We start from the raw sequence: 27,698 nt of genomic DNA, 5'->3' as shown, positions 1-27,698 counted from the left end.
ATTTGCTTGTTGAAGCACCTGAAATGAAGACCAGTCACAACCCAAGTGGTCCGGCTGGCTAGGTCAGTGTACGAAAAGCATCCCTCTATAATATCAAATAGTGGAATTGTGGAAAATAATGATGATAAGCTGGTCTTACTGCAATATTTTGGAACAAACCCAGCAAGTCCTTGATGGAGGAAGCCATTGGACGTGTAACCACCTGTTACAGGTTTTCGATAACCAGGGATACAACAACCAAGAATAACATCGCACGGTTGCACTGTTCGTTTTTGATCAATGGTTTTTCATTGAGTTTATAAGTGTATGAGTGACACTTAATGTACCCTTAAAAGGAAGAAATTGATTCGATGAAACACCTGTACAATGATTAAAGTTAACTTGTATCATTGTAGGTGCTTTATATATTACTAATTAGTAAATTCTGGCTGTTACTGCTTTTAAGATGTGCACATTAACACAGGTACACTAGTAGGTTCTACACTGTAGACATTTCACACACCCACATAAGTTTTTTAATGTCGTAAATCTAGGACCTCTTTTTATAAACTGTCATTTTTTTGGACATAGTTTTGTAAGCTACCTCCCCATTGGTTTGTATCTGAAAGAGAAACGAGGACTGTCCCCGTTAGTAATTTTACCAATTTAAGATGTTACAGTTCTTGCCTTCTTGGTTTAAACATGTTGACACATTCAGCTCTACATTTTTAACATTCCCTTCAAACTTTCAATACACAACATGTACAACACTATAGGTGCCTAATATTCCACATTCAATTTTTTTTCTTTTCTCATACAATTGTGAGAACACATAGAACTGCACGGTACCAAAAGCTACAACAGAACCCGAGTCATGTTTGCATTGATTGTGTGGGTGTGCCACCTTTACATATGTGATCATGTATGACTGATTCAACTGACTGGGTTTAAAGTTTGATGTTTGAGGTTTGGAACTTACAAAAGATTTCTGTTCACGATAGCCAGTATTACCAAGTGTACATGAACACAAACTAAACACGTTAATTCAAGAGATTGAGAGTATGCAGTCAGGCATCCGGCATGGTTGGATGACTTTGTGGGTGGAAAACACTAAATAAGGACTTGGCTACGCTGCAGACAGTTGCATTTATTATTTTTTTATTTTGTGGGCTGCTTGAGAGACAGCCAGTTAATTACACCAACCTAAACTTAGTACACTTTGATATTAATTGTTAAAGGAACACGTTGCCTTGGATCAGTTGAGTTGGTCTTTGAAAAGCGTTTGTAACCGTTTTTTATAAAATGCACATGGGTGGAAAGATGTTGTAAAAGTAAAATACAATGATCCGCACAAACATGCCTCGAAATTGCACGGTTTTCCTTTTACCTTGTCGACTAACACGTCGGCCATTTATGGGAGCGAGGCAAACTTGTGTGGATCATTGTATTCTACTTTTAAAACATCTTTCCAACCATATGCATTTTATAAAAAAGGGTTACAGACGCTTTTTATAGACCAACTCGTCCGATCCAAGGCAACGTGTTCCTTTAAAGAGTTGGTACATGTATAACAATTTTCTGTAATAGTCGTTTCATTGGAATTTTCTGACTTCAGAAAAAATGATATAAAACTGTTTGATGCCTGATTCCATCAATATTGTTAGGCAAGTTTTTGTAAGGATTTCTCCTGTTTCAGAAAATTGATTTGACCATCAAGGAAATTACCTGGTTGTTAGTCCAAACCTGCTGTTTTACCTTTGAGTTCTGTTCAGAGTCTGGGAAAATAGACTCTTCAACTGAAAGTGCCCTTTGCAAAATTGAAATGGCCTTGTCCCTTTCAGGCAAGTTGTAGTAGTAACAGCATGCACAAAGCTATGTACAACATGCTAAATTTAAAAATGTAAACGAAGACTCGTGTGACTTGGAAAATCCAGGAACTCATATCGTCTCATATTTTTGATTTGTTTCAGAATTATCAACAGGACCCCAAGCATACTTCCGCATGACTACTGACGGTCCCCATCATTGACAGAATGGCTGTTGGTGCATGTATATCAAGGGGCTACCGCCTAGGTAATCTACTAACCATGGAATCCATCAGCCTGATCCTACTTTTGCAACTTGTCGCTGTTGCTCAAATTACTGCAGTTTCTTACGAACAATTTGAAGTGACCCTCGACCCAGGTGGTGGCCTGGTGCCCCTTCAACGAATGGCTCTGGACAAGTCCACAGAAACACTTTTTGTGGGAGCTGTGAACAGATTGTATAAACTTTCAAGTGATTTACAGATAGAGGGGGAAAATATCACAGGACCTGTGAACGATAATCAAGCATGCCCACCACCCCCAAGAAGTTGTAGTGTGGCTACAACACCTACAAATAACATCAACAAAGCTTTAGTCGTCAATGAGGAAGGGAATCAGTTGATTGTGTGTGGCAGTGTTTATCAGGGTGTCTGCCAGGTACTTCGTTTGAATGATATGAGTATCGTTGAGCAGCCATCTCGTGAAGTGGTTACCAACACTGAGCAGGGTTCTAATGTTGTTTTTATCGCTCCTGGACCAAGCGGGATAGGTAATTATCTGTACAGTGCTGCATCGCGTGCAATGTGGTTAAGAGATGTGCCAACAGTGGCAAAAAGACTTCTTAGTAGAAGTTTACTTGGAGGTTCAACGTTTGACCCCGTGGCTGATATACAGATACCTGGGAACACCATAGATGAAACAGCAGCTGGCAATACTTTTGACATCAATTACATGTTTGGGTTTACCAGTGGAAAATTTAGCTACTTTATTGCAACACAACTTGAAAACTTTCGTGAAGTTGGGTCCCCACTTTACACAAAAATTGTCCGCTTATGCCAAGATGATACTTCAATGTTATTTTATTCGTACATTGAGCTTCCGCTGGTTTGCAAAGATTCAGGTGGTGTTAATTACAATCTTGCGAAGTCGGCGTATGTCTCTAAAGTAGGAACTGGATTGCATTCAAACAACATTACGCAAGATGAAGACATTCTATTTGTGACATTCTCCAAAGAGTCAGTAATTGGAGAGGAGTCAGTTGTATGTATGTATCCAGTCAAGACGATTAATGAGCACTTTCTGGAGAGAGTGAAAGATTGTGCCAACCAAGGGACTGATACAACGGAGATTGACTGGTTAGCGTCATCAACATGTGTTCAATCAGATGGCTTGGTAAGAATATATTTCAAATGATTTATGCTAAAAAAAAAGAACCAAAACTGTGCTCACTTTCATGCATTTTTCTATTGATCAATGTTGCATGTTGCTAATGTATGCATTTATTTTGAAAAAGGTTTTTCTTACTTAAGCCCTGTTCATACCCTCTGCGAATGCGAATGTGCAGAGAATGTTTTGCAGGAGTTGAATACAATTCAACAGTTGTGAATTATTTGTTGCAATTTTGTGAAGTCAAAGTTCATATCGCATTCGCTGTCACATTCGCTTGTGAATCAGGCTTAATCAAGCGTTATTATTATTTTTGCTTGAGCTTAATAATGCAAAATCACATCTCATACTTCATTTTGATTCTTTGTAGTTCATTGCTCTCTGGTTCAGTTAAATTCTGCATATGCTCACTGTAAAATGTTTCACATTTATTTCTGAATGTTTGTTTCAAAGATTGACTTAGCAGACAGAGATGGCTCGAACTACTGCCATCAGTCAGATACAAACCAACCTCTGGGTGGACTGAAAATCCCTATTGAAGCAAGGGCAATCTATTCCAACAGCGGTGCCATCACAGCCATTGCAGTCACACCACATTTTGAGGCAACAGTGGTCCTACTTGGTGATGAATTAGGTCACTTGAAGAAGGTAAGACAATGACGGCAGAGGGAAGAAGAGTTCTAAAGCAAGTTATCATGGAGAACAAAAAAAATTGAACGATTTTTCGAAAAGCTGTAGGTCCTGTGCGTTATGTTATGCATGTTAAAGAACCCAGGTACACTTATCAGTAATTTTTGGGTTGGATTCCTACTAGAAGTAAGTGTCTTCTTTTTCCCACATGAGCGGTAAAGCACTACAAATTATTTCAACAGCTAGCAGTTTACACACAGATCTCTTCTGGGCGATCATTCTGTTGTTTACACATTATGATGTCTTCACTTCTCAAGCTCAACCTCATCAGCAGTTACATTTTTTAATTAAAGCCACATTTCTAAACGAGAAAGTAATTCATTAATTTCCTTTTGTATTCTTCTCCAGCTGCGTGTTCAATCACTGACTGAAGCCCAGCTTTATGAAGAGCTTCCCGTTGTAGAAGGTAGCCCCGTCGTCCAGAACGGATTGATGTTTGACAAGAACATGAATTTTGTCTACTTCATGACCGAGAGAAAGGTGAGTTTCCTTAAACAGAAATCCTCATAAGCCCTTTTCACACAGTGTATGTCGTACCCTCGTGAAATACAGCCCGGGGAGGCCCCGGGACCTTTTCACCCCATGGTTACCCCGACACACTTTCATACTGTGTCCCTATTCCACAGAGTTCTTGGTGTATGTTTTAAACCGTTACCCCTACTTCATAGCAGGGGTTGCAATTCCTCAGGGTATGCCCGTTTGCAGGGGGGGGGGGGGGGGTAAAGCCAGTCAGTTCCATACAGTGTGGTCAATTCCAGTTAAGCTAGGAATGGCAGGGTTTTTGCATGTGTTTTTGTGTGACTGCTGTGATCAGAGCTGGATCAAGCACTGGTGTAAAGGCGACACAAGATCTTGATCTGTGGTTGTGATAAAAAGGGCAAATTTGTAGTGTCATTGGGTAATATCTGTAAGTGACGGTGGCCAGTAGCCACCTAGTCAAATCGAGTAAATGTATTGGAGCGAGTCTATAGTAGTCTATAGTTGTGTACAATGTAACAGCCTGGAAATTCAGCAGGTCTCACCTCTGCCCATTTTTGTATAATCATGTTCCTGAATGCAGATTTCAAAAGTAAATTTTTTTTAGCATGAGATGTTTCTGTCATCTCACTCATGGGTTTGAGTGGCGAGAAATAGAGCAGAGCAGACAGGATTCTTTGCGACATCTCAGCATCCTTAAGAACTTGTTTTTGTTGCTACAGGCTCAGTGTTTACATTACCCATTCCCCTTCAGTAAAAAATTTGATCAGCATCAGGTGCGGTATTATTGATAAAACCTGCCAGATTTATAATCCCGGTAGTTTCGAGGGAAGTGGCCTTGATCATGCTAACAAGGAATAATGCAGTAAAGCTGTTGAGTGATCTATAGTGTGTATTAGTTGTGTGTTTATGTATATTGAACTCTAGTGCACAGTTGTGGTTATGTGTGGTATAAAAAGGGTGGTGGGTTGCCTCAGTGATTCAGACAACCAACATGAACATGTGCCGGGAAGTCTGGATTGTAGTTCTTGCGTACAACCCTACAGGGTAGAATGGAAAGCAAAAGGACTACATTGTCTTTTCTTTGTTTGTTCCTTGCACACATAGCATTTTTGTTTTTAAAAGACATCATTTTTTTAATATTTAGAGAAAAAAAAACTCATGAATATGTCAGAACTTTCCTGTGCAGTTTTTCAGTTTTTTTGCACTACATACACTCATAGCGCTAGGATCATACTCTATAGCAATTTTTACATTGTATCTCTTATCCCCAGGGAGTACAGCCCTGGGCAGGCCCGGGAGTTGTTTTACCCCAAGGTGACCCCAGTGCACTTTCATACTCTCCCCGCCTAAGTCCCTATTCCATGTAGTTTGACTGCATGTTTCAAGAATATTCTTGGTTTTACCGCTTACCCCTACTCCAGAGCAGGGGTGGCTATTCCCCGGGGTATGCCCATTTGCATGGGTAGATTAGGGGTAGTGTGAAAAGGTTCAAGCACTTCGTATTTGTACTGTACGATCACCAGTTTTTCTTTAGTAAGGTGCACCTCAAATTGCAATGGGGGGGGGGGGATCTAGAATTGTTACTGTAACATAGAGTTTCTATATGTTTGGTAATCACCCTGACAATTAATGTCAATAAAAACGTATGTGGTAGGAAAAACAGCGGCTTTGGATAGTATAAGGTATTTTGAGAAACATTTCACTTCAAAGTACTGCCGTTATGGGGAACAATCAAAGGGTTTAAAAAACCACAGCAATGACAGGAGTTAATTCACAACAAGATTAAAATGTTTAGACATTGATGACTCTGGATGGTCCCTAATGTTGGGCATCTGTGAGGAAAATACACAACAAGAATTGATTAGTCCTTATAAATTAGTCCAAATAAAAAATGAACATAACATTTAGGTATGGAGCCACAGCAGGAACTTTGCTCTGACTTGCCAATTAACAAGAAGTTTGTAGCAACTAAATGAAAATGCACACCCTTTGGAATAACAACCCAAATGGTTGTACTTCACACTTGAGTCAGTTTGATTATTTCTCAACAATAATTCAGTAACTTTCTGCCTTTCAGTGCCCACTTGTCCACCTTTGGTAAAAAAGACCCTTTCAATTCCCACGATGACTCATAGCTATAAGTGCTACCATTGCTAAATCCTTTTCTTCAACATCGTTAATATTAAAAAAGGGGGATAAAGGAAATCCTTTCTGTGCTCTCAGGTAGAGGATCAATAGAGGGACAATAATGGAATCTTTGGGAACCTTGGAGGGGGAGTATTGAGGAATCCCAGTGGTGCGGAACACCTGTTGATTAAAGCCTGTTAGGCCAAATAAAAAACAAACATGTTTAGGGTCTTGCTTTTTTGTAAAAAGGAAGGAGGAGGGCCCCCTTTTTTTTCTCTAATAAAATGGCTGGCAGACACATTGTTAAAGACTAGTTTTCAAAGTAGATCCTTAAAAAATGCATTTTTTCCCCCGTTGATCAATATAAACCATGAGGGAAACAGACTGGGTAAATTTTTAAATGATTTTTGGAATTGAACAAAGAAAAACTGACTTTGAGTAGGACTCCAACTAATGACCCCAGGATTAACAAGCCAGTGGTCTACCTACAAACAAAAAGAAAAGAAAAGGAGTGGCCTCTGAAAAGGAAGCAGGCGAGCACACTAAACATGTTTTTTTATTTGGCTTTAACAGAGGTGAATAGACAGGTACATGGCTATGGGTATTTGTTGTACAGTGCACAGTTAAGTGTGTATTGTGTCTGGAGTGGTAGGCGTTCAAATGATGGGAAACTTTTACCATAATGAGGTCAGGGAAGGTGGGAAAATGGCCATGGTTTGATGAGGTCAGAGGGATCAAATAGTCATGACATGTCGAAGAATGATCAATAATCAGGTCTTGTTTGGGATTGTCTGTGGTGCTAGGATTCCATGTAGGTGCTGTTGCTTTCTGTTTAGTTGGGGGAGCCAAGCAGAGTGTAGAAATGTATAGAAATAATAACAATAGCATTCTTTTTAAAGATTTCTTTTGGAAAATCGTACATCAGGAATGTATAACTGTAATTGAATTTATTTCGCAAGTGGAAAATTCTTTCAATATTGTAGGGCTATATTTGCGGTAACACCATGTGTGAATATCTACTGTGTATTGTTATTACTATTATGTTGCCTGCAGGCGGGATATCCTACGGCGGGTCCAATCGTCTTGATCCCTCAATGCAGGAAGCTAGCTCTAGATTTGCTCTTTGAGGACTTGTTTTGTTGTTTTATTGCGGCGGACTAGATTTGACATGGTGTTACAGCAAACTCCTATAATTGATGCCACCATGCAACACCTCAAAACCCTTATCTCTCACTATTGTACCATAAGAAAGTGAATTTCAAAAGGCTTGGAAACATTACTGGGCAAATATCAGAATTTATTTTATTGAATTGGCATAGCTATCATACATATGTCGTAACATCTCTTAGTCATCTGGGTATTTCTTGAACTGATCAACAAAATAATAATAACAGGCGAGCGCCCAAACAATGTCGCCTGACTGAGAGTGACCTACAATGCCCTTGAAATTCCAGTCCATGGGAATACCTCCATTATTCTGGTCCCATAACCATAAAATGTATTTCCCACTCTTATGAAATTTGTTACCCAATACCCAGCCCTGGTAGTCATCTATTATACATGACACCTGTTGGAAACATTGGAGGCTAAGAAGGACCTGTCCACACACAGTGTCCAGTGCTGCGTTGCTGATACCCAAGATTGATATTCATAAAATAATAATTGATATTTAGCATGTGCCAATGTGTGAAAGACATTAAAGATTCTTTTTATTAAAGTCCTTTATTAAGTCTTTGTTCTTGTTATTGGAAATTGGTTGGGGTGATTTGAGTGAATTGGATTGGGGTTTATGGAAGTTGCAATAAATCAGGCGTGGAATGACATTTGGCCACAGGAGGCCACGACCACTGCTTCACAGGTTCCATTTCAGATTATTCTAACAGATTTTAAGATTTGTTGTGTATTTTGCAAGAATGAAATTGGCCTTGCCCCTTCCAAGTTGAAATTTGTAGACCTGCAGAGTGTCTATTGGTTGTACATCTTGAATTTGATTGAAGTACAAGTGATGCTGTACAAGTTAAGATTCAAAAAGTCATCAACCGTAAATGTTTTTCGAGTTTCTAATCTACTGAGCGAATTTTTTCCATGGTTCCAAAATCACTAAGCATTGGCCTACACAGTATGATTTAAGTGCCCCCTCTCCAACCCTAATGTTTGAGCCAAATTTGCTGGAAACTTAAAAACTGGGTAGCCTATCCAAATTGTTCACTTATACAAACTATGTAAATGACAGATAAAACAGGGTGTCAGTTTAAAAAAAAAGGGTGTCCAAAAAGACACCCAGACATCCCTCTGGCTTACACTATGCCTCCTCAAAAAATAAACATGAATAACCTTGCGAGAACAAGAATGGGGCTCTTTTATGATAACAATTGACATTCACAAGAGGTACGAATGACATAAAATTTTCCCAGGGCAAGAATGTAAAAAATGGTTGTTGACCAAGGACATGAGGTTATGTAACAGTGTCAGAGTTGGATCAACACAGGAAAATTATGGAGATAAGAAGTTGGTTTTAAAGTTACCTTGGTACGTGCATTGTTCCATCTTGTCATTTATAGACGGGTGGCAAGAAATAGAGAAATAATATTCCAGTAGTCCTCATTAAGTTGTGGACAAAGTTTAAAACTTCTAATCCCTAAAATGCCATTTTATTTTATGCTCTTTCGGAGCGAAATTTGAAACATGACGTAATTGGACATTAAAAACAAATGGGTCAATACATTTTAAAGAAGAATCCTTGTGTTAGTTAAAAGATAAAACTCAATATTGCTTTGATTAAATAAAATCAAAATTCAGGAATGAACTAAAAATTATTGTACAAAAATTTTTGGACTTTGACAGAAGTTGCACTTGAAGAGTATCAAACATAGCACTTGGCATTTTACTCCACTTTGAATTGAGGTCATGGACTTGTAACTGTTTTCCTATTTACATAAGAAAAAAGAGTGAATGATAAAAAATCACTTTCTTTATGGTGTGTAGTTGCGATAACATAACCCTCCTGCCGTCAGCAGGAGGGTTACGTTATCGCAACTATACGGTGTGAACCTGGAACTCACCAGGTGCAGTTGTTTTTAGAATTTATTCATGTGTAAATATGTTCATGTAGGTGAGGTGTCACTTGAACACATGTTTTTATCCTCTAGTCAAATAAAAGCCAATCATAATTATGTTCACGTTACAACAGATTAGATTTGTTCAAACACACTTTAAATCTAAAAACCAATAGATAAATTTGTATTTGATGAAGTTAACTGATAGTCTGGGAAAAGATGTCGGCATGCTGTGGCTTACAGCATTGCTTAAATGTATCTTGGAAATTGTTAATTTTTGGCCTGTAGTTTCATTGTTTCAGTATTTTCTGCTGATTATCATGGAGTCACTTCTATTATCCATTTATTGATTCGCTATTCCTTTAAAGGCAGTGGACACTAATGGTATTTGTCAAAGACTAGCCTTCACAGTTGGTGTATCTCAACATAAGCATAAAATAACAAACATGTGAAAATTTGAGCTCAATGGGTCATCGAACTTGCGAGATAATAATGAAAGAAAAAAACGCCCTTGCCACGCGAAGTTGTGTGCGTTTAGATGGTTGATTTCGAGACCTTAAGTTCTAAATCTGAGGTCTTGAAGTCAAATTCGTGGAAAATTACGTATTTCTCTAAAACTATGTTACTTCAAAGGGAGCCGTTTCTCACAGTGTTTTTTACTATCAACCTCTCCCCATTACTCGTCACCAAGTAAGGCTTTATGCCAATAGTTATTTTGAGTAATTACCAATAGTGTCCACTGCCTCTAAGTACAAAATTCAAGAAGTGTAGTTCTTGATCAAATGGTTGTTGTTTAGATAATATAGTTATATAGTTGATATGGACTTTTTAAACAAACAACTGAGCCTAATTTTGGCGATTGTTTTTGCTGAAATCCATTAATTGCTTCACTTTTCTTGGAGTACACTAACTCAAGAAGTGTAGTTATTGATCAAATGATTGTTATTATTATTATTATTATTTATTTGGCAATTCACATAAAAATACAAAAATACAAAAATAGTATACGTAAAGGATAAAACTCTTAAAAACATTAAATATATAAATATATACATCTGGATTGGAAAACATTAAAAAGGGAGATACATCAAGATATAAAAAAGGAGGACAGGCAGTAAAAGAGAAGACAAAGATATCTAGATGGTTGTTATGGACTTAACAAACAGCTGGGTTTCTGTCTCCCTGGTGAGTTAATACAGTTGTAGAATGATTTAAATGAGCTTACTGTCCAGGGGATGATCATATCAAGCACCTTGGGGGGCTACAAATAATTAACATCGTTACTTATCACTTTTTCCATTTTTACTAATTTCGTAGAAAACATCCAACTTGGCAGTGATGCATGCCACTGCATGAAATATTTTCTGTGCTGAAAGGGGGAAAGAAATTTAATTGATCTGCATTTGTTTCTTGTTTGAGTTCACGCTTGGATTAGCGTTTGAATAATTCTCAACATATGTCTTTCGGTAGTTGCTGGTTTTGCTTCGTAAAGCATGAAAGGTGTTTGCCATCTGTTCCACATTCGCTCCATGTTAAAGAGACAACATTCAGAGCTTATCTCTTTAAAGAAACGGATAAAATAACATACTAAATTTCATCTCGTTCATTATATTTCGGTAATTAGTGTTTTTCCAGATTCCCTAATTCATGATTACCTTTTCCCCCCACACAACAACAAAGTTGTTGTGATCCAGTGTCCTGAAAAAACTATATGCATTTCCTAATACACGATGTAATTTCAGATCGTCCCAGTGATTGATATTCTTTGAAGTAGGCGTCGACAATTTGTATCAGATGGCTAATGACCTTTTTAATTTGATTATTTCCCAATAAGAATATTTTCATCTAAACTTCATAAATTTCTTCCATCCCATCAATTCACAATTAATTTAAACCCACTGTGGCTGATGGAAATGAACTAATGAACATTGAACTAGCCAAAGCTTTTTCAGCTCTTTTCCTTATATCGTGAACATTCTGTGGGCCCGTCTTTTGGTGAAAGGTCTTGCGGTCACCCTGGGATAAAATAAACAAAGTTTCACAAAAAGAAGTGAAGAGCTTCTGAGACTCTGTCTTTTTCCCTATTTGGTCGATGGCCTTGAAAGCTTGTTACGATCACTAAAGTTTGAAGCGTCGTTTTTGAAAGGGCAAGGGCACGAAGGAATTTTCTCCTTGGAAATGAGGAAACTGTTAATTTCTACTGGATCATTTCAAGGGCACCAAGGCAATGACCAGGGGCCAAGTAGGCACCTGCCTTCGTTGCCACCGTTGCCTCCGTGAAGTATCAGGTCCTGAGCTTGAAAGAAATGTGCGCGACAGTATAAGGCCTTTAACTTTCAGCTCCCAGGAGAGTTTTTCAGCGGAACTGTCAGATTTGTTTAGTTTGCTCAAGGGCCGTAAACCTTGTTTGATTAACACTTAGCGTATCAACTTTTCGGTTGCCTTATTTAATTTATGGCTGTTATGATGATAGTCTGATTACTGATTCGTTTTGTGACTTTGATTATGAGTTATTGGTATTATGTATGATTATACAGATCAATACCCAGAAATGGTAGAGGTGTGTGCTTTAAAGGCACTGGACACTATATTGATAATAACTCAATATAATTGTTGGCATAAAAATTTACTTGGTAACGAGCAATGGAGAGATGTTGATAGTATAAAATATTGTGAAGTAATGTAGTTTTTGAGAAAGAGGTAATTTCTCACTAAAATTATACAAGTCTTCAGCTAAAGCCTTTTATTAGGCATCTGAAAGCACACAAATTAAGTGCAACAAGGATGTTTTTTACCGATTTGTTATTTTGTGCATATGTTGGGATACACCAGTTTATCAAAGGTGTACAGTGCGTTTAACGTTGGTTTAAATAGTGTCAGACGTCTAAAAACATTGTCGGCAGTCACAGAAAGCACAGTTCAGTAGTAATTGCTGAGGCTTCAGTAACTAGTCACTAAAGACACTAAAGCATTCCTTAATTATCAGTGCCCAGCCTACTATAAACTAGCCTTAATATAATTAATAAAACACAAAAACCTGCATGAGCTTTTGTAGTGTGCATTAAAGGGCGCATTCTAAAGGTCGGTTTATAGTCGGTCGCGCGATGGAAATCTTGATGCGCGATCATAAAAAAACACAGTCAGCGATGACTATATAATGTGTTTTTTAGGATCGCGTGTCAAGTTTTCCATCGCGCGATCGACTACATGTATAAACCGGCTTTAGAGAAATTGGTAATACTCTTCTTGATTTGGGGTTGAACAAAGAAAAACAGACAAGAGTGGGACTCGAACCAATGACCATCATATTAACATGCCAGTGCTACACCAACTGAGCTATCTTTCCCTATGTTGGCGTATTTTATCAATATCTTCGTACAGGGTGCCGGTCAGAAGCCATTCACCTTTTAACTGCCGTGTAGCTATTGAGCCATGGAAAACACACAAATGTAGTAATTTTGTATTTTATGTACACTTGTACTTTGGAATGTATTTTAAGAATAAATTGTTATTGCTGTTTAATTTTCATACATATTATTGTAAGTCAGTGTGAGGATTAAGTAGTGTGTATAGTCCTCACACGTAGTAGGATCTCTCAGAAGGGTACTCAAAAACAACGATTTATGCACGATGAACTTAAATAATGCAGTGAAAGCACTGCGTTCTCTTGTGACATTCCTTAAAGGCCCTGGACACTGAATTACTCAAAATAATTTTAAGCATAAAAACTTACTTAGTAACAAGCAAGGGAGAGCTGTTGATTGTGAGAAACGGCCTTCTCTGAAATAAGATAGTTTTTGAGAATGAGGTAACTTCTCACTCAAATAATAAAAGACTTCATTTGAAACCTTTTATTATGCATCTGAAAGCACACAAAGTAATGCAACAAGGGTGTTTTTTCTTTCATTTTTTCTTTTGCAACTATGATGACCAGTTGAGCCCAAATTTTCACAGTTTTGTTATTTTATACATATTGTTGGGATACACCAAGTGAGAAGACTGGTCTTTGACAATTACCAAAAGTGTCCAGTGCCTTTAAACTAATGGGATTCAGAAGAGGTGAAGTGTCTTCAGGCATTCAAGACTTGACCGATGATGATGGTAAGAGGGGGATAGTACATCACTTTTTGTTGTCGTTGAATGAGTCATTACGGTTCTCTAGTTTCCAAGAAGCATCATCAACCCATTGAAGCGATCCATATAATGGTCACTGAAAAACAGTACAGTGAAACTGTTAAATTACACACGCTGTGAGGTTTTTAAAGTTCTTTAGGTCTAAATGTCGGTTCTTTTAAATATACCTTTAGTGTGTACACACTCTACTTTAGTTAGACATAAATAACATTGTTTTTACTTCTACACATTACACAGGTAATATTAAAGATGTGTTCTGGTCAAGTGGAAATTTTGAGCTCCACGACCTTTGGACTAACTTTGAGATTTTCTTGAAATGTTCTCAACCTCATACCTGTATCATTTTATTTTACATGATACAGGTCTTGGCAGAGGTTTAAGTTGTTAAACATTTTGATCTTGGATAAATGCAAAGTACACTTCCTATCTTATTATTAATCAGTGGTATGATCAAAAGAACGGCTAAACTTTACCCTGGGGTACCTTTTGTAGATCAAGTTGTGGCCATGATATGAATCCCAAATCACTGTTCAAGACAATGGACACTATTGGTAATTGTCAAAGACCAGTCTTCTCACTTGGTGTGTGTCAACATATACAGAAAATAACAAACCTGTGAAAATTTGAGCTCTATCGGTCGTCTAAGTTGCGAGATGATAATGAAAGAAAAACACCCTTGTGCTTTCAGATGCTTGATTTCGAGACCTCAAATTCTAAATCTGAGGTTTCGAAATCAAATTCAAAGAAAATTACTTCATTCTAGAAAGCTATGTTACTTCAGAGGGAGCCATTTCTCACAGTGTTTTAAACTATCAACAGCTCCCCATTACTCATTACCAAATAAGGTTTTATGCTAATAATTATTTTGAGTAATTACCAATAGGGTCCACTGCCTTTAGTGGGGATGTAATGTATGTAACATAATTTACCTTGTAAGTTTAATAATAAATCTGTGTCCTACAAGTACCAAAAACCCCTTGATACAAATATGACTTGTCTAAAGGCAAGTGAATAAAGCTTAAGAGTTATGCCTTTCTGTATGTTAAAAGACGGCTTAGGCTTATGCCTTTCAGTATGTTATAAGACGGTGTATATGGATCATGTGTGATGTACGACATGTCCCTCCTAGGTAAAAATGAAACAGACAAATCAGTAACAATTGCCAAGCCAGTACCACCGGCCCAATTCATTACAAAGTATCAACCCGACAAGCAAAGCTTTGATCTGTATCAGCACAGATTGCGGCCAGATTATTATCTCACCTGCAGGGGACCGGGGAAACCTGGTTAATCCAGCATGCTCGTTGATGAAAGAGTTGATGGTGCCGATTGAAACCAAGTGATTGATCAGACTACACGTTGTGATCAATGCCTGATAAAAAAGAAAAGAAGAACGCATTTGTGAAATTGGATTCTATTTTTTTTTATGAGGTTATACGCATGACCTGCTCGCACAAAAACTAACATTTAAGGCGGCACTTCTACTTACTGAATTAAAGCAGGCCTGATGTCTAACGGAGCAGTTGAGGCAGTTGCCCCTGGTCATTGCCTTAGTGCCCCTTGAAATAGAAATTTACAGTTTTCACATGCCCTTTACCAAGGAAAAAATGCCTTGGTGCCCTTGAAATGTCCAAAAGAAATTTACAATTTCCACTTGCCCTTTACCAATGAGAAAATGCGTCGGTTCCCTTGAAATGTCCCAATAGATATTTACAATTTCCACATAGAGGTTACCTTTACCAAGAAGAAAAGGCCTTGGTGCCCTTAACCTTTAAAAACAAAACAAAAGCATCAGGCCTGTTTAGCATAACTTTGATAACATTTCAAATTTTGGGAATACAATATATTATAAAAGCATGCTGCAAAGCTTTGGAAAGCCACACATAGGTCAACGTGTTCATATGTTGTTACTCAAGTGTGCAGTGGGTTAGACTTTAATAGATCGGTCTATTAATTTATCATGTTTTTTTGTTAGGGCAGCATTCCTATGAGAGACATGAACTACATGTTCAAAATTACCATCAGAACTTGTACGTGCTTTGCATTAGAAATCTTAATGTAGTTTAATGCTAAGGGGGGTAACATTCGTATTTTGCTTTCATCAAAGTCAAAGCGCTGGAGTTACTTTATGTTTTTGTATCCATCTATCATCAATCTATAATAACCGATGTCTTAAAAATGTTTTTTTTGGTCAGTCTTTTTTTAATGCAAGGTTCCCTATAAAGGCACTGGACACTATTATCGGTAATACCTAAAAAATAATTGTTAGCAAACAAACTTACTTGGGAATGAGCAGTTGGGAGGTGTTCATAGTACAAAACATTGTGAGAAACAGCTCCCTCTGGAGTAACATTGTTTTTGAGAAGGAGGTAATTTCTCATTCAAATAATAAAGACTGAAGCCATTTATTACGCATCTGACAAGGGTCTTTTTTCTTTCATTAGTCTCTTGCAACTTTGGTGACCAATTGAGCCCAAATTTTCACAGGTTTGTTATTTTGTGCATTTGTTGAGATACACCAAGTGAGAACACTGGTCTTTAACAAATACTTAAGGACGATGTTTTGTGCCTTTAAGGCTTTTTGGGAAGAATTTTCTAGTTGAAACCCCCCCCCCCCCAAAAAAAAAAAACAAAAAAAAAAAAAACAAAAAAAAAAAAACATGAATTGAAAGTAACAGTATTCCCTTTTAATGTGTGCAGATCAGCAAGGTCCCCATACAGACCTGTGAGACAATGACAACCTGTGAAGAATGCCTGTCAGCTGGAGGGAGCGTTGGAGACCCACACTGCGGATGGTGCCCATTGCTAACAAGGTATGCCATTGACATTTAGCCGTAACCACAAAGCACTCTCTACTCAGACTAAATGCCAAATAAATGTGATACAAAAAGATTTAGTAGTCACTCTCAAAGTTTGATTCTGAGAAGTGTTACTCCAGTATTCTCCAAAGGTATACTTTGCCTTTACGTCAAACCAAAGAGGAAGACCAAACAAGGAAGAACAGCCTAGGTCAAGATCATGAAACAATATTCATGTTTCTTGTTTTTTATTTATTTATTTAATTTTGTTGTTTTGTTAATTCTTCCTTGGGCCTAATTTCATTAGAGCTCCTTAACACAGCACATACATGTACTGCTTAACAACGTCCTGCTAAGCAAAATTGAGCAGGTCTTGAATCACATATAATAAATGGGATATGATATTTTGGCTGTTATTTTTTTCTGGCAAGCATAATTTTGTTGTGATTAGCAAATTTGTGTGCTTAAGCTATGAAATTGAGCACAGCTCTTCATACAAAAACAGTTAAGATTGTAGATTGTCGTACCTTAAGGGATCACAGCTCAAGCTTTCAGCTTTTTGTAAAGTAGCACACCAGGCTAGTCATGTACATGTAGCCATAGAGTAAGGATGTAGCTGTGTGTTTTACTTGCCCCTAGGAAGTTTTAGCAGCACACATTTAAAGCGTGCATTTTCAACAATCCTTCTGATTAGTGCAACCAGTTTATTGTGTGAAGCTTGTTCCATGCTTCCTGCGAATGCAAATGCAGTACCAATTTTTACGCCACAAATTTGCAACGAAGAATTTGCAATGTTGTGCTCAACTCCTGTGAAAACAGGGCTGTGACATAAAAATTTGTATTTCATTCACATTCACAGGAAGTATAAACATACCTTAAATTAAGTTACATTCACAAACTCCAAATGTATTTAACACTTTTAAATTTTTTAAAATTTATTATTCACATCTAAAAAGGAAGAAATATTGAGCATTATAAATAAGTTGGTCACGCAGTTTTTTAGTAGCCCTCAGGGCAAGTTCAGAAGTAGTTTTTGCTAGCCTGTAGCATTTTGTACTAGACAACACACATTTATGTCATGCTAGTGTTGAAGGGTGAGCCTTGGGCCTGTTTTTAAAGAAGAACATATTGCTTAATTGTTTTCTGCTAATCACAAATGAGCAGTTTACCTGTCACAAATTGTACTTAGCATAGTTTTGTTATGCTTAGCTTTTTGTCGTGCTCTACGAAAATTGGGCGCTGGACCAGACTATTATTATGTCTCTTCCTATTATTCTGTCTGTATGCCTCAGTTTGCTGATATTGATTTGTGTGGGAACATAAACAAAATGTCCACACCATGACGTTGCACTGCAGTAGACAGAAATCTGTGAGAGCCATTGTGCTGATGCACAGATGGTAGAATGCTTCCCACTAATGAAAGTTTCTTCTTTGTATTTGGTTACAGATACGTTAAACTTCACTTTTGTATTGTAATTGATATAAAAGAGAGAGAGAGAGAGAGAGAGCATAAGGGCACAGCACATGTTTTCTTTGTATGGAAAGCGTTGTGTAATAGTGCTGATACTTAGTTTTTACAGGTTTCAGAAACATATTTAGTTACTTGATATGGCATTTTGTTGACGTTCTAATACAATGACCATATTAATAAGTAGCTAAGTGTATTTTCAGTTATGGTTTCAGGTCTACAATTGTCTACAATGATTAAGTGATTTGGCTCGCATCCTGGAGACTTTCTTGTAGGAAGTTTCGACTCTTGGTACATTTAAAAAAAAAAACTTTGTTTCCATGATTCGTCCACACTTTACTTGCATTTTCTCCTCCTTTGTTCTTGTGTACTTTTTTTTTTCAATGTGTTACTTAGATGAGCTTCCCCCTAATTGAATAATTTTCCAAACCAGGGTTTGCTATTCATTTTTCATTTACTAGGCAGTGGAACCAGTTTGGATTAAAATTTGTCAGTAACTCCACTTTTCATGAGTCCACATTTTATATTTTCAACACAGAACTAGAACAGAACTGAATCCTTTGGGCTTCATGCATTTTTGTATAGTAATTGAGAGCCACCTGTCCCTGATTGTTTAACTTGCTCTTTTCCAGTTACAAATTAGGTAAAATAGAACTTTAGTTTGGCTTAAGACATTACTGTGTGTGTCATTTGGAAAATAGGGGAAATTGTAATTGCAGGGCATGGCCTTTGCATTGACCTTAATGGTTGAATGGAAGTAGGTTAAATCTTGGGGCTATTTTTGGCCACTCTGGTCATTTGGGTATAAGCAGCTTGTGGTCACCATGGTCTCAAAGAGCTACTTATGAGTTGGAACTTAAAGGCACTATATTGGTAACTACCCAAATTGAATTGTTAGCATAATAAGTTAGTGGGTAACCAAGAAAGGAGAGCTGTTGATGGTATAAAACATTGTGAGAAACGGCTCCCTTTGAAGTTCAGTAGTTTTTGAGGATAAGGTAATTTCTAATCTCACTCAAATAATAAAACACTCAAATAATAAAACACTTTTATTATGCATCTAAAAGCACACAAATTTGTGCAAAAAGTGGTGTTTTTCTTTCATTATTCCCTTGCAACTTTAGTGACCAATTGAGTCAAAATTTGTACAGATTTGATATTTTATGCATATTTTGGGATACACCAAGTGAGAATACTGGGCAATTACCAACCATGTCCAAACACTTGAATGATACTTGACTCGTTACTTTCTCTTTCAGATGCACAAGGCGTCTTGATGGAGAGTGCCCCGGTGCCTCTTCAATGACCAATCACTGGATAGGAGAGAAATCCCAATGCATCAAGATCCAATCAGTGACTCCGCCCAGCATTCCCAGTGACTCTGCACCAACAGAGGTAATAACCAAAACAAAAAGACACTGCTCTAGAATTGCAAAGGTCGTGGGTTTGAATCCCACCAAAGTAATATGCCTGTGATTTTTTCACAGAGCTCGGGTCAGCCCTGAGTATACAATGCTAACACACATCGGTGTATATGGGTAAAGAAAAAAACAAAATTTATGTTCTTTATTCCCAACGCAAATTTCCATCTATTGAATAAAACAGCACCTTATGCTAGGCCTCAAAGGGCTTAACACAAAAGAGATACAGAATAGGTCAAAAGCAACTCATAGTACAGAGAATACAATTATAAAACCATCAAGTTATGAGGGAAACAAAATTTAAAAGGGAGCCAGTGACAAGCAAGATATACTCTGGTTTTTGTGCTCATTCGCTTCCCAAACTGAAAGGAAAAACGCAAACAAGCCAAAATTGCCTGCTAACCCATGAAATACGCTTGACGTAAGCACAGAAAGTATACTGCTTTTGCAAGTGCCAACTCTTTGCTCAGTTTGGCCCAGTTGTAAGCATTTAAGCTCTGTTTAAGGCCCGTGCCCGAACATCAGCTGGGGCTATGGCTGTGGCTTGGTCACCTTGTTTCCATGCTTTGAAGCATAGGATCCCCATAGCAACACCCTTAGCAACAGCCTCTGCCATAGCTGAGCCGAAATACCCCCCAATTCTGACTCGACCTTAGCAGAAATTTCATTTCCTCAGGAATTTGCGCACAAGGCTCTTGAAATGGTAATATAGTGTTATAACTCACATGCCAAACCAACCGTAATGCGACAGGGAAAAACTAAGCCAATATTTCCTGACGGCAGACTTTCTCTTTACATATGAACAGTTTGCTGTCACCTTGATGAGCTTTATGATTCTTTATAATACTCCATCGTTGATTAAACTTTAAAGAGGTTTTGTAATTTGGGAGTTATTTTAAAATTAAAATACAAGCCTTTTTTTTAAGGGGGGGGGGTATCTATAACCTCATTTGGTTTTAAAAAGTGGCTGGTACACGTGCCAATTACCAGAGGATTGCTACTGTAGAAGTTAAGCTGAATTCGAAGAAAAACAATTCTCTTTAAAATATAATTTGGTTACTTGCTATGCCAGAGGTAAAAAAAAACACCTTTTTATTGATGTTGCTGAAGGCTTAATAGTTGGCCCAACTCCATAATGAACTCTAAATGGAGTTTAAACTTTGCATGGACATTTTGTGGAAGTTTTACAGAATTATTTAGATGCGCAATGTTTTGACAATACAAGGAAACGAATAGCTGTTAAGAGCATAGAGTTCAAACAGAGTTTATCATCTCCATCATGTTTTTTTATCTGACTCTAGCAATAATAATAATAATGTATTGGACAATATTTTGTGCTCATCCATGCTCATTATTATATCAGGCCTTGAACTTCGTTCTTGAAGGGGCACAGCAATTTTCCTCTGGTATGGGGAAAATGTAGGTTTGTATTGGAACCTTTTGGAGGGAACTACTGACTACAGCAAAAGCACAAGGCACCAATTGAGCTGTTAGTGACTTGTTATTTCAAGGCCTAATACATGCGGTAGAGTGTCATGGTCGAGTGGTTAAGAACATTGAATTCAAGTTCTGGTGGTTAAGTCATCGGATTGGGGTTCGAATCCTGGTCATGGCTTTTGTGTCCTTGAGCAAGATACTTTACTTTAATTGCTTCTCTTCACCCGAGAGTATAAATGGGTACCTGTGATGCTGGTAGAGGTTGATATTGTGCATGAAAAAGCCGCTGGAGCGCTACGGTTGCCCACGTTGTATATACTCCCAAGTGAGCTGAGAAAAATTAAAGGGATGTTATTGGCCCTAAGGCACTAATTAATGTAAAGCGCATTAAACCAGTTATTGTGAAATGCGCTATTTAAGACCTTCTTTCTTTCTTTGTCACAGCTTGAGATCCTGGTGACAAGTCTTCCCAAACTCAACAGCAGCTTGGACTATTCCTACGAGTGTGTGTTTGGAGATCTTGGCTCAACGGCCCTGGATGCCAGTATGACTGAACCCATTGGGAACTCCTCAGTCAATTGCCACTCCCCTGATACAACCAATGTACAGCTGTTTGAACAAGGTACAGATATGCAATCTAGAAGCAACAACATCAATAACAATAACAGAAGCAAAAACAACAATTTCTGATAAATTCATAAACAGCTCATGGGAGCTAATATACAGCTGTGTCAACAAGACACTGTTATGTAATTTTAAAGCAGCTGCTACAACAAGGTGCTGTATCTAAGAGCAACAACACTTTGGTTTATAGTGCAAACCTCCCAAGATTGAATTTCATATTTTTTCCTAACCCAGCCGTCGATTTTACAAAGAGCTAGGACTCGTCTTATCTCGAGTTAGGACGAGTAACTCTTCCTAACTTAGGATTAATCTTAAGGTCTGCATGCTACAGTGCAGGGTTGTGACTCATCCTAAGTCCTAAGATTAGTCTTAAGTTAGGAAGAGTTTTGTGAAATCGACGGCTGTTTGTTTATTAAGTGTATTTTTATTTAGATATTGTAGCCTTAATTGGTAAAGCAAATGCTACCTTCAATGGATTCTGTATACTAAACGAAATTCAAATAGATTGGGGTTAAACAAAGAAAAGTTGACTAGAGCAGGATTTGAACCAACGACCTCAGGATTAACGTGCCAGCGCTCTATCAACTAAGCTATCTTTCTAGCCCTATGTTGGCGGCCTCCCTTTTTTTATCAATATCTTTGTGCAGGGGGTGCCATTCAGAAGCCATACGACCATTAACTGCCGTGTGGACAGGAATCACACCCAAGTTTACAATACAACCTGGAAAGCAGCAGCCAGGGGATCACCTTAAGGGGATCTAACTTTTACAGGCCTGCGTGCTCTGTTTTGAGTAAGGGGCCACCATATGAGGAAATTGTAAATTTCTACTAGAGCATTTCAAGGGCACCAAGGCAATAACCAGGGGGCATGGAGGCAGTCACTTTCGTTGCCTCCGGTGAAGTATAAGGCCTGTGTTTAGATTGATAAAGGACTCACTTAAATCATTCAATTATTGATATTCATAATAGAAGACTGTGTTGGAAAATTGTGAAACCTGGTTCGAACAGACGATCTTTTGAAAATACTGCGGTCTGCTCCACTTTGTCCGACCCCAACCAGCTAAACCACTTAATTTTACCTTCATAATCAAATTTTGTGTTTAATTTGACAGGCTCTCTGTCCATACCGCTGTCCATCCGATCCACGGAGACTGATATGCTCATCGTCAACACAACCTTTGACCTGTACAACTGCAGCGCATTTGATAGCTGTACCAAATGTGTAGACAATGCGTTCATGTGTAACTGGTGTGTCCATGAGAATCGGTGTATGGGTGATTCCAGCAGCTGTATCGCAACTGGTGTGGTTGGATATCGGGAGGTAAGTTTATGAGTACTTGGTGAACAAAAATAGAAATGAAAAAATAAGAACAAATTGATGGCCTGACGTTTTGTTGTTGTTGTTGATCTTGAGATTGATTCGAAATTTGACCATTGAGGAAAATGTACCTTTAATTGGAAACTGTAATTTTGAGATTAAATGTCACAGAAGTTAACAATGATCAGCTGGCAATATATTAAATTTTTAGTAACTTCATTAATGTATTGTGACAATACAATTTTAAAACGATTATTGTTTTTCCTTTATGATTTTTGTTTTAAGTAATTATGATAAGGCTAGATAAGGAGGGTTCTGGATAGTAAAAAGATAACAATGACATTATTGATGACCAGTTATGTAAACAAAGCTTAATCATTGCTACAATCTGTGTTTATCTTGGTCTTGACAAAAGTAGATTGTACCACTTTAATAACAAGGATGTTTGCCTTGTGTCAGGTTTTAATTTGTACTAACTGCCATTTGTGTGTAAGATTTGAATGATGCCTGGTATCATGCCTTGTTCAATTGCTAGTGGATGCTCAGTTTTGAATTCCCCAGACTAAAGCATCCAGTGTTTCTACTAAGTTTGTGAACAATTAAGCACCAACCCCTGAAAGGTTCAGTGTCAACCTTGAAACTCATCAGGAAAAAACTTTAAATATTTGAGAATAACTAAACTGTGACAGATAATATGAATAATAATTATAAAGACATTTGTAAAGCGCCTAATGCAAAAGGCTCTTAGCTCACAAAGAGAACAATAAAACACGCAGCTTCAAACAAATGACTTAAAACAGTGTAAAGCACTACTAGCCTGGTGAATATGCACAGCAAGACTATTCCAAAGAAATAGTGCAGCATGAGAAAATCTGTGTCCCTAAAAAATGGAACAAGCTCCTGTAGTTGAAAGCAATGAGAGAAAGACATGAAATTAAATTCAGATGTATTAAATTTCACAGGAAATGGTATGCTTCCCACAATTTAAAGAGGATATGACTTAATTTCTCTGAAAATGGCAAACATTTAACCAAAAGAAACATCTATTAGTTAGAGACAAAGTTTTGCCAAATCATTCAATAAGTTAGTGGGTTTTTTTTTTTTGAGTTGTATGATTTTTTTCAGAAATTTATTCCCCCCCCTTAAATTTGTGTAGCAGATGATGCTGTTTCAAAATGACAAGAAACAAAACTTTTGCATATGCCAAGAACACCATGAAAACATTTTTGGATCCTAACAAATTTTGGGATCCCAACAAGTTGACTACCACTTTTCATGATCATCAGCATATTTTTTCCTGAAAGTTTATAACTGTCTGTATGAAAGTTTGAAACTTTCTCAAATCTGTAGTTTTTCGGGTTGAATCAGCCATCAGCCGTTTTTTTTTTTTTTTGAATTTATAGGGAAACACTAATACTACGGGTAAGGAGTTTTGCCCAAGAATTGAGCTTGGCAGTGGTGTAGAAATTCTTCTCCCTGCAGGTGAAACCAGCGAGTTTAGTCTCATTGCTGCTCGACTTCCTGTAGAGGTAAGCTTAAAGGAACATTACAGAATTGTTTTGTATTCTAACAAAACAGTTGCTGGCATCGTAAGCATTTCATGTAATCCACCATACACACAAACTGACAAACCTGTAGAAGTTTGTGATCAAGCGACCATTTGGGTCTCGAGAAAATAGTGAAAAATCAAATACACATTTTGATTAAAACATCGATTAAAAAAAATATTGAATAAAACGCTCAACAGGACATTAGTTTTATCTATTTTTGTCATCAAATATGACATTTCAGATACAAATATTTTAAGAGACGTTTTCTACTATCATCATCATTAGACCATTTAAGTTCGGGGGAGTTAATTTTTGGATGGCACAAAAAAAAGAAGAAGCTCTATCACCATCATCATCATTAGACTGTTTAAGTTCGGGGGAGTTAACTTTTAGATGGCACACAAAAAAAGGCTCTATCACAATAGCGAGTATGGGCAAGGGGACAAGGAGCTAGTTGTGTTGTGGATGAGGAGTGGAGATGTATGGAGGAAGTTTGAAGAATCTGACTGAGAACTACTCATTGAAGAATACTTATATATGTTTATACATGGTTGCAGGGGGAAACTTAGTGTAGGATCAATCTTCTTTCCTCTTAGCCGAGAAGTGCCTCTTTTTTTCCACTAATAAAATTTGAATAAACAAGATTTATTTATCCCTGCTTGCTTTGGGTGAGTGGCATGGGTCATCCAAATTTGTCAACGTTTTCTGAATTAAACAAAAAGTTCCACTGTTCATTCCCTTCACCTTGAAAATAACATCTCAGTGTATAAATAATTGACTTACTCACAGTGTATAGTAGTTAAGGTCCACATTTTAAGGTCCCCCAAGCCACCAATAATCTCTAACTCTTTTAACATTGTATATTTTAACACGTTATAGATTATTAGTCACCTAGTAATTGTCGCATAATAGGGAACGTTGTGTTGATATTGTTTCAACCATTATTTTCCGGTGTTTATTTTTGTTAAGCTATTTCAGGCAGGTTCATTTCCTGTACTTGTTGAGAAAATACTAGCGATTTTTTGAGATTAAATACCTTCTAGCTATCTTAAGAGTCATTACAAGTGAATAACCAAAACAACATTCTAAAATCTGGTTTTTGTTTTGACGTTACCGTGGAATATGACTCCTACCATGGAATATGACTCCGGCTAATTCAGACAATGGTCAGGAAATGTGGCTTAGTTTTTTCTACTTCCTGCCAGAGATGTTTGGGCAAGGAATTTCATGTGAATAGGAAGTCATTAAAATTTACGTTCCAGCTGGTGTCAATTTTCACACGCATGAGTGACCTTGACTCTTCCTAAAAAAAAAGTGTTTTAATCCTTGAAAATGTTCGGGTGATCCGTTTTTGTTCAAACGTTAGTTGGAAAGTTGATGTATATCCTTGCTCATAACACGAACTGACCTAACTGACAAAAGTCATACATTTCTGTTTGTGGTACGATCAACGATATGTTGATAAGAATTACTACAACGTAACTGCTATGCGAATAAATAAATGTGAATTACACTGATTATTTTGGTGGAAAAGTAACCCTGAAGAAAATCAGTTTGCTTTCTGACTCTCTCTGTATATTCACGTACTTCCACAACTTCCACTTCACTGCTTATGCTACACTTAGATACCTATTCATGTTTGTTGTGTTGTAATTTAGCCTTCAAGGGTCGAAACATCAGGAAAATAATTTTTTTTTTTTAAATCAGTAAGTTTACAAAATGTACAAAAGTTGTGGAATAGTATGCACTGCACGCACTACCCAAGAGAGGAAAGAGATTTTTTTTGTCTTAATTTTCCACGATTAATCTATGACCTTCATGGAAGTTGGTGTCTCTTTGTTAATTGTTTCCACTGAATTGGATTTCAAGAACAGAAGTCATGTTTTACGAAAAGCAAAAAAAGTATTTTTCAATGTTGAGTAAAATATCTGTTCAAGATGTCTTTTCTTCGGGGTAAAAAACAAAAAAAGTTCAAGGTCTGTAAGTGTAAGTGCATTGAGAGACATCTTACTAAGCTTTTATTTGATTAGATTAGCATACAGATTAAGCCCTAAAGACTGGCCTGCTACTTTATGGAGGCAACAAATTAAAGACGATTGCCTCCATGCCCTTTGGTCATTGCCTTGGTGTCTTTGAAATATACAGTCAAAATTTGCCCTTTCTTCATAGGATGCCCTGTAGGCTGTATCAATGAGAAAATGCCTCAGTGCCCTTGCCCTTTCAAAAAACAAGCAAACATGCCTAAAAAGATTATGTTTACCTCCCTGTTCTTCTCTGTCTCATTAAAGACATCTGCTCTCCTCGTCCAGACGCCGTGCCCAAGAAACGAACCCGCCATGCCTTAAACTTCTAATGCCTAGGTTTTTAACCTGATGATGATACCATATTCTGTTTATTACAGGATGGATACGAGTGCGTCCTGAGGTATGAAGACAGAGTGATCACAACGCCAGCCACAAAGATGGGAGATAACGCCATCATGTGCTCTCCAAGGAAGGTACTTTAAAGCAGGGTTCTCATCAAGTCTAAAATGTCTTATTCGGTTTTTATCTTTACACCGATGTGTGTAAGCACTATACTTTCCTGAGTTCTGTGAAGAAGAAAAGATCACAGGCATATTACTCGGTTGGGCTTCGAACCCACGACCTTTGCCAATCTAAGGCAGATGTTTTACCAACTGAAGTTTAGATGTTTGTAATTTTGTGTGTGTGACAGTAGTGCAGTGTGGAGAACTAAAACAAATACAAAAAAAACCCCCAAAAACAGAAATATTTCACAATAAATAGATCAACAACTGTTGTGAAATGGTTTGTAAGTTTAGATGTTTGTAATTTTGTGTCTGTGACAGTAGTGCAGTGTGGAGAACTAAAACAAATACAAAAAAAAAAACCCAAAAAACAGAAATATTTCACAATAAATAGATCGTGGAGAAAATACTCTTTGTTATTCAATTGCACCATTTTCTTTTAAACAAAATCAAAAAGTATCTAAAAAGAAGAAACCTGAGGCAGTAATTACTTCCGATTGTTCAATGTCATCAAGTTTGTTTCTGAATTGTCGGCTACGGCTTTTGCTAGATTTCCGCATCATCATGCATTGAAGTATGTGATGTCCTTAGCAAGACCCTTAATGAGAGTCCTAGCCAAAGCTGTAGCCGGCAATTCACACGTGGCCCAAGTCTCATGTCAACTCTCAAGTCTTTCAAGGCAAGTCCCAAGACTCGTTATGATGGGACTCAAGTGCAACTTGAGTAAAAGTCTCAGACTAGAGTCCTCATTGCTGTGTTATAGTGGCGACATCACTTACTTGCTCATTTTAGAAAATGCAGTTTTGTATTTACTTGGCTCATCCTTTAGCTAAGAAAGTTGATCAAGTATTTGTTAATTTCAGTTTGTTATTTTCATTTCAATGAAAGACAACAAATAT

General features: G+C 37.5%; 1 protein-coding gene across 3 annotated transcripts in view; it reads left to right on the top strand.

Moving 5' to 3' along the window:
- The window catches only part of LOC117303888 (plexin A3-like), a 67,519-nt gene that overhangs the window by 21,640 nt on the left and 18,181 nt on the right, over positions 1-27,698 (top strand). For all 3 annotated transcript variants that reach the window (XM_033788350.1, XM_033788342.1, XM_033788333.1), the window contains 9 exons: positions 1,950-3,176; positions 3,624-3,818; positions 4,209-4,340; positions 16,357-16,469; positions 19,182-19,317; positions 21,225-21,402; positions 22,517-22,725; positions 24,126-24,251; positions 26,674-26,769. In XM_033788350.1, coding sequence (XP_033644241.1) covers positions 2,013-3,176; positions 3,624-3,818; positions 4,209-4,340; positions 16,357-16,469; positions 19,182-19,317; positions 21,225-21,402; positions 22,517-22,725; positions 24,126-24,251; positions 26,674-26,769 — 2,349 coding nt within the window. In that variant the 5' untranslated portion in view covers positions 1,950-2,012. The remainder of the gene's footprint in view (positions 1-1,949; positions 3,177-3,623; positions 3,819-4,208; positions 4,341-16,356; positions 16,470-19,181; positions 19,318-21,224; positions 21,403-22,516; positions 22,726-24,125; positions 24,252-26,673; positions 26,770-27,698) is intronic.

Source organism: Asterias rubens, chromosome 2, assembly GCF_902459465.1.
Source record: "Asterias rubens chromosome 2, eAstRub1.3, whole genome shotgun sequence".
Classification (NCBI taxonomy): domain Eukaryota; kingdom Metazoa; phylum Echinodermata; class Asteroidea; order Forcipulatida; family Asteriidae; genus Asterias; species Asterias rubens.
The sequence above is the reverse complement of the archived record's forward strand: the minus strand, read 5'-3'. Positions and strand labels throughout refer to the sequence as shown.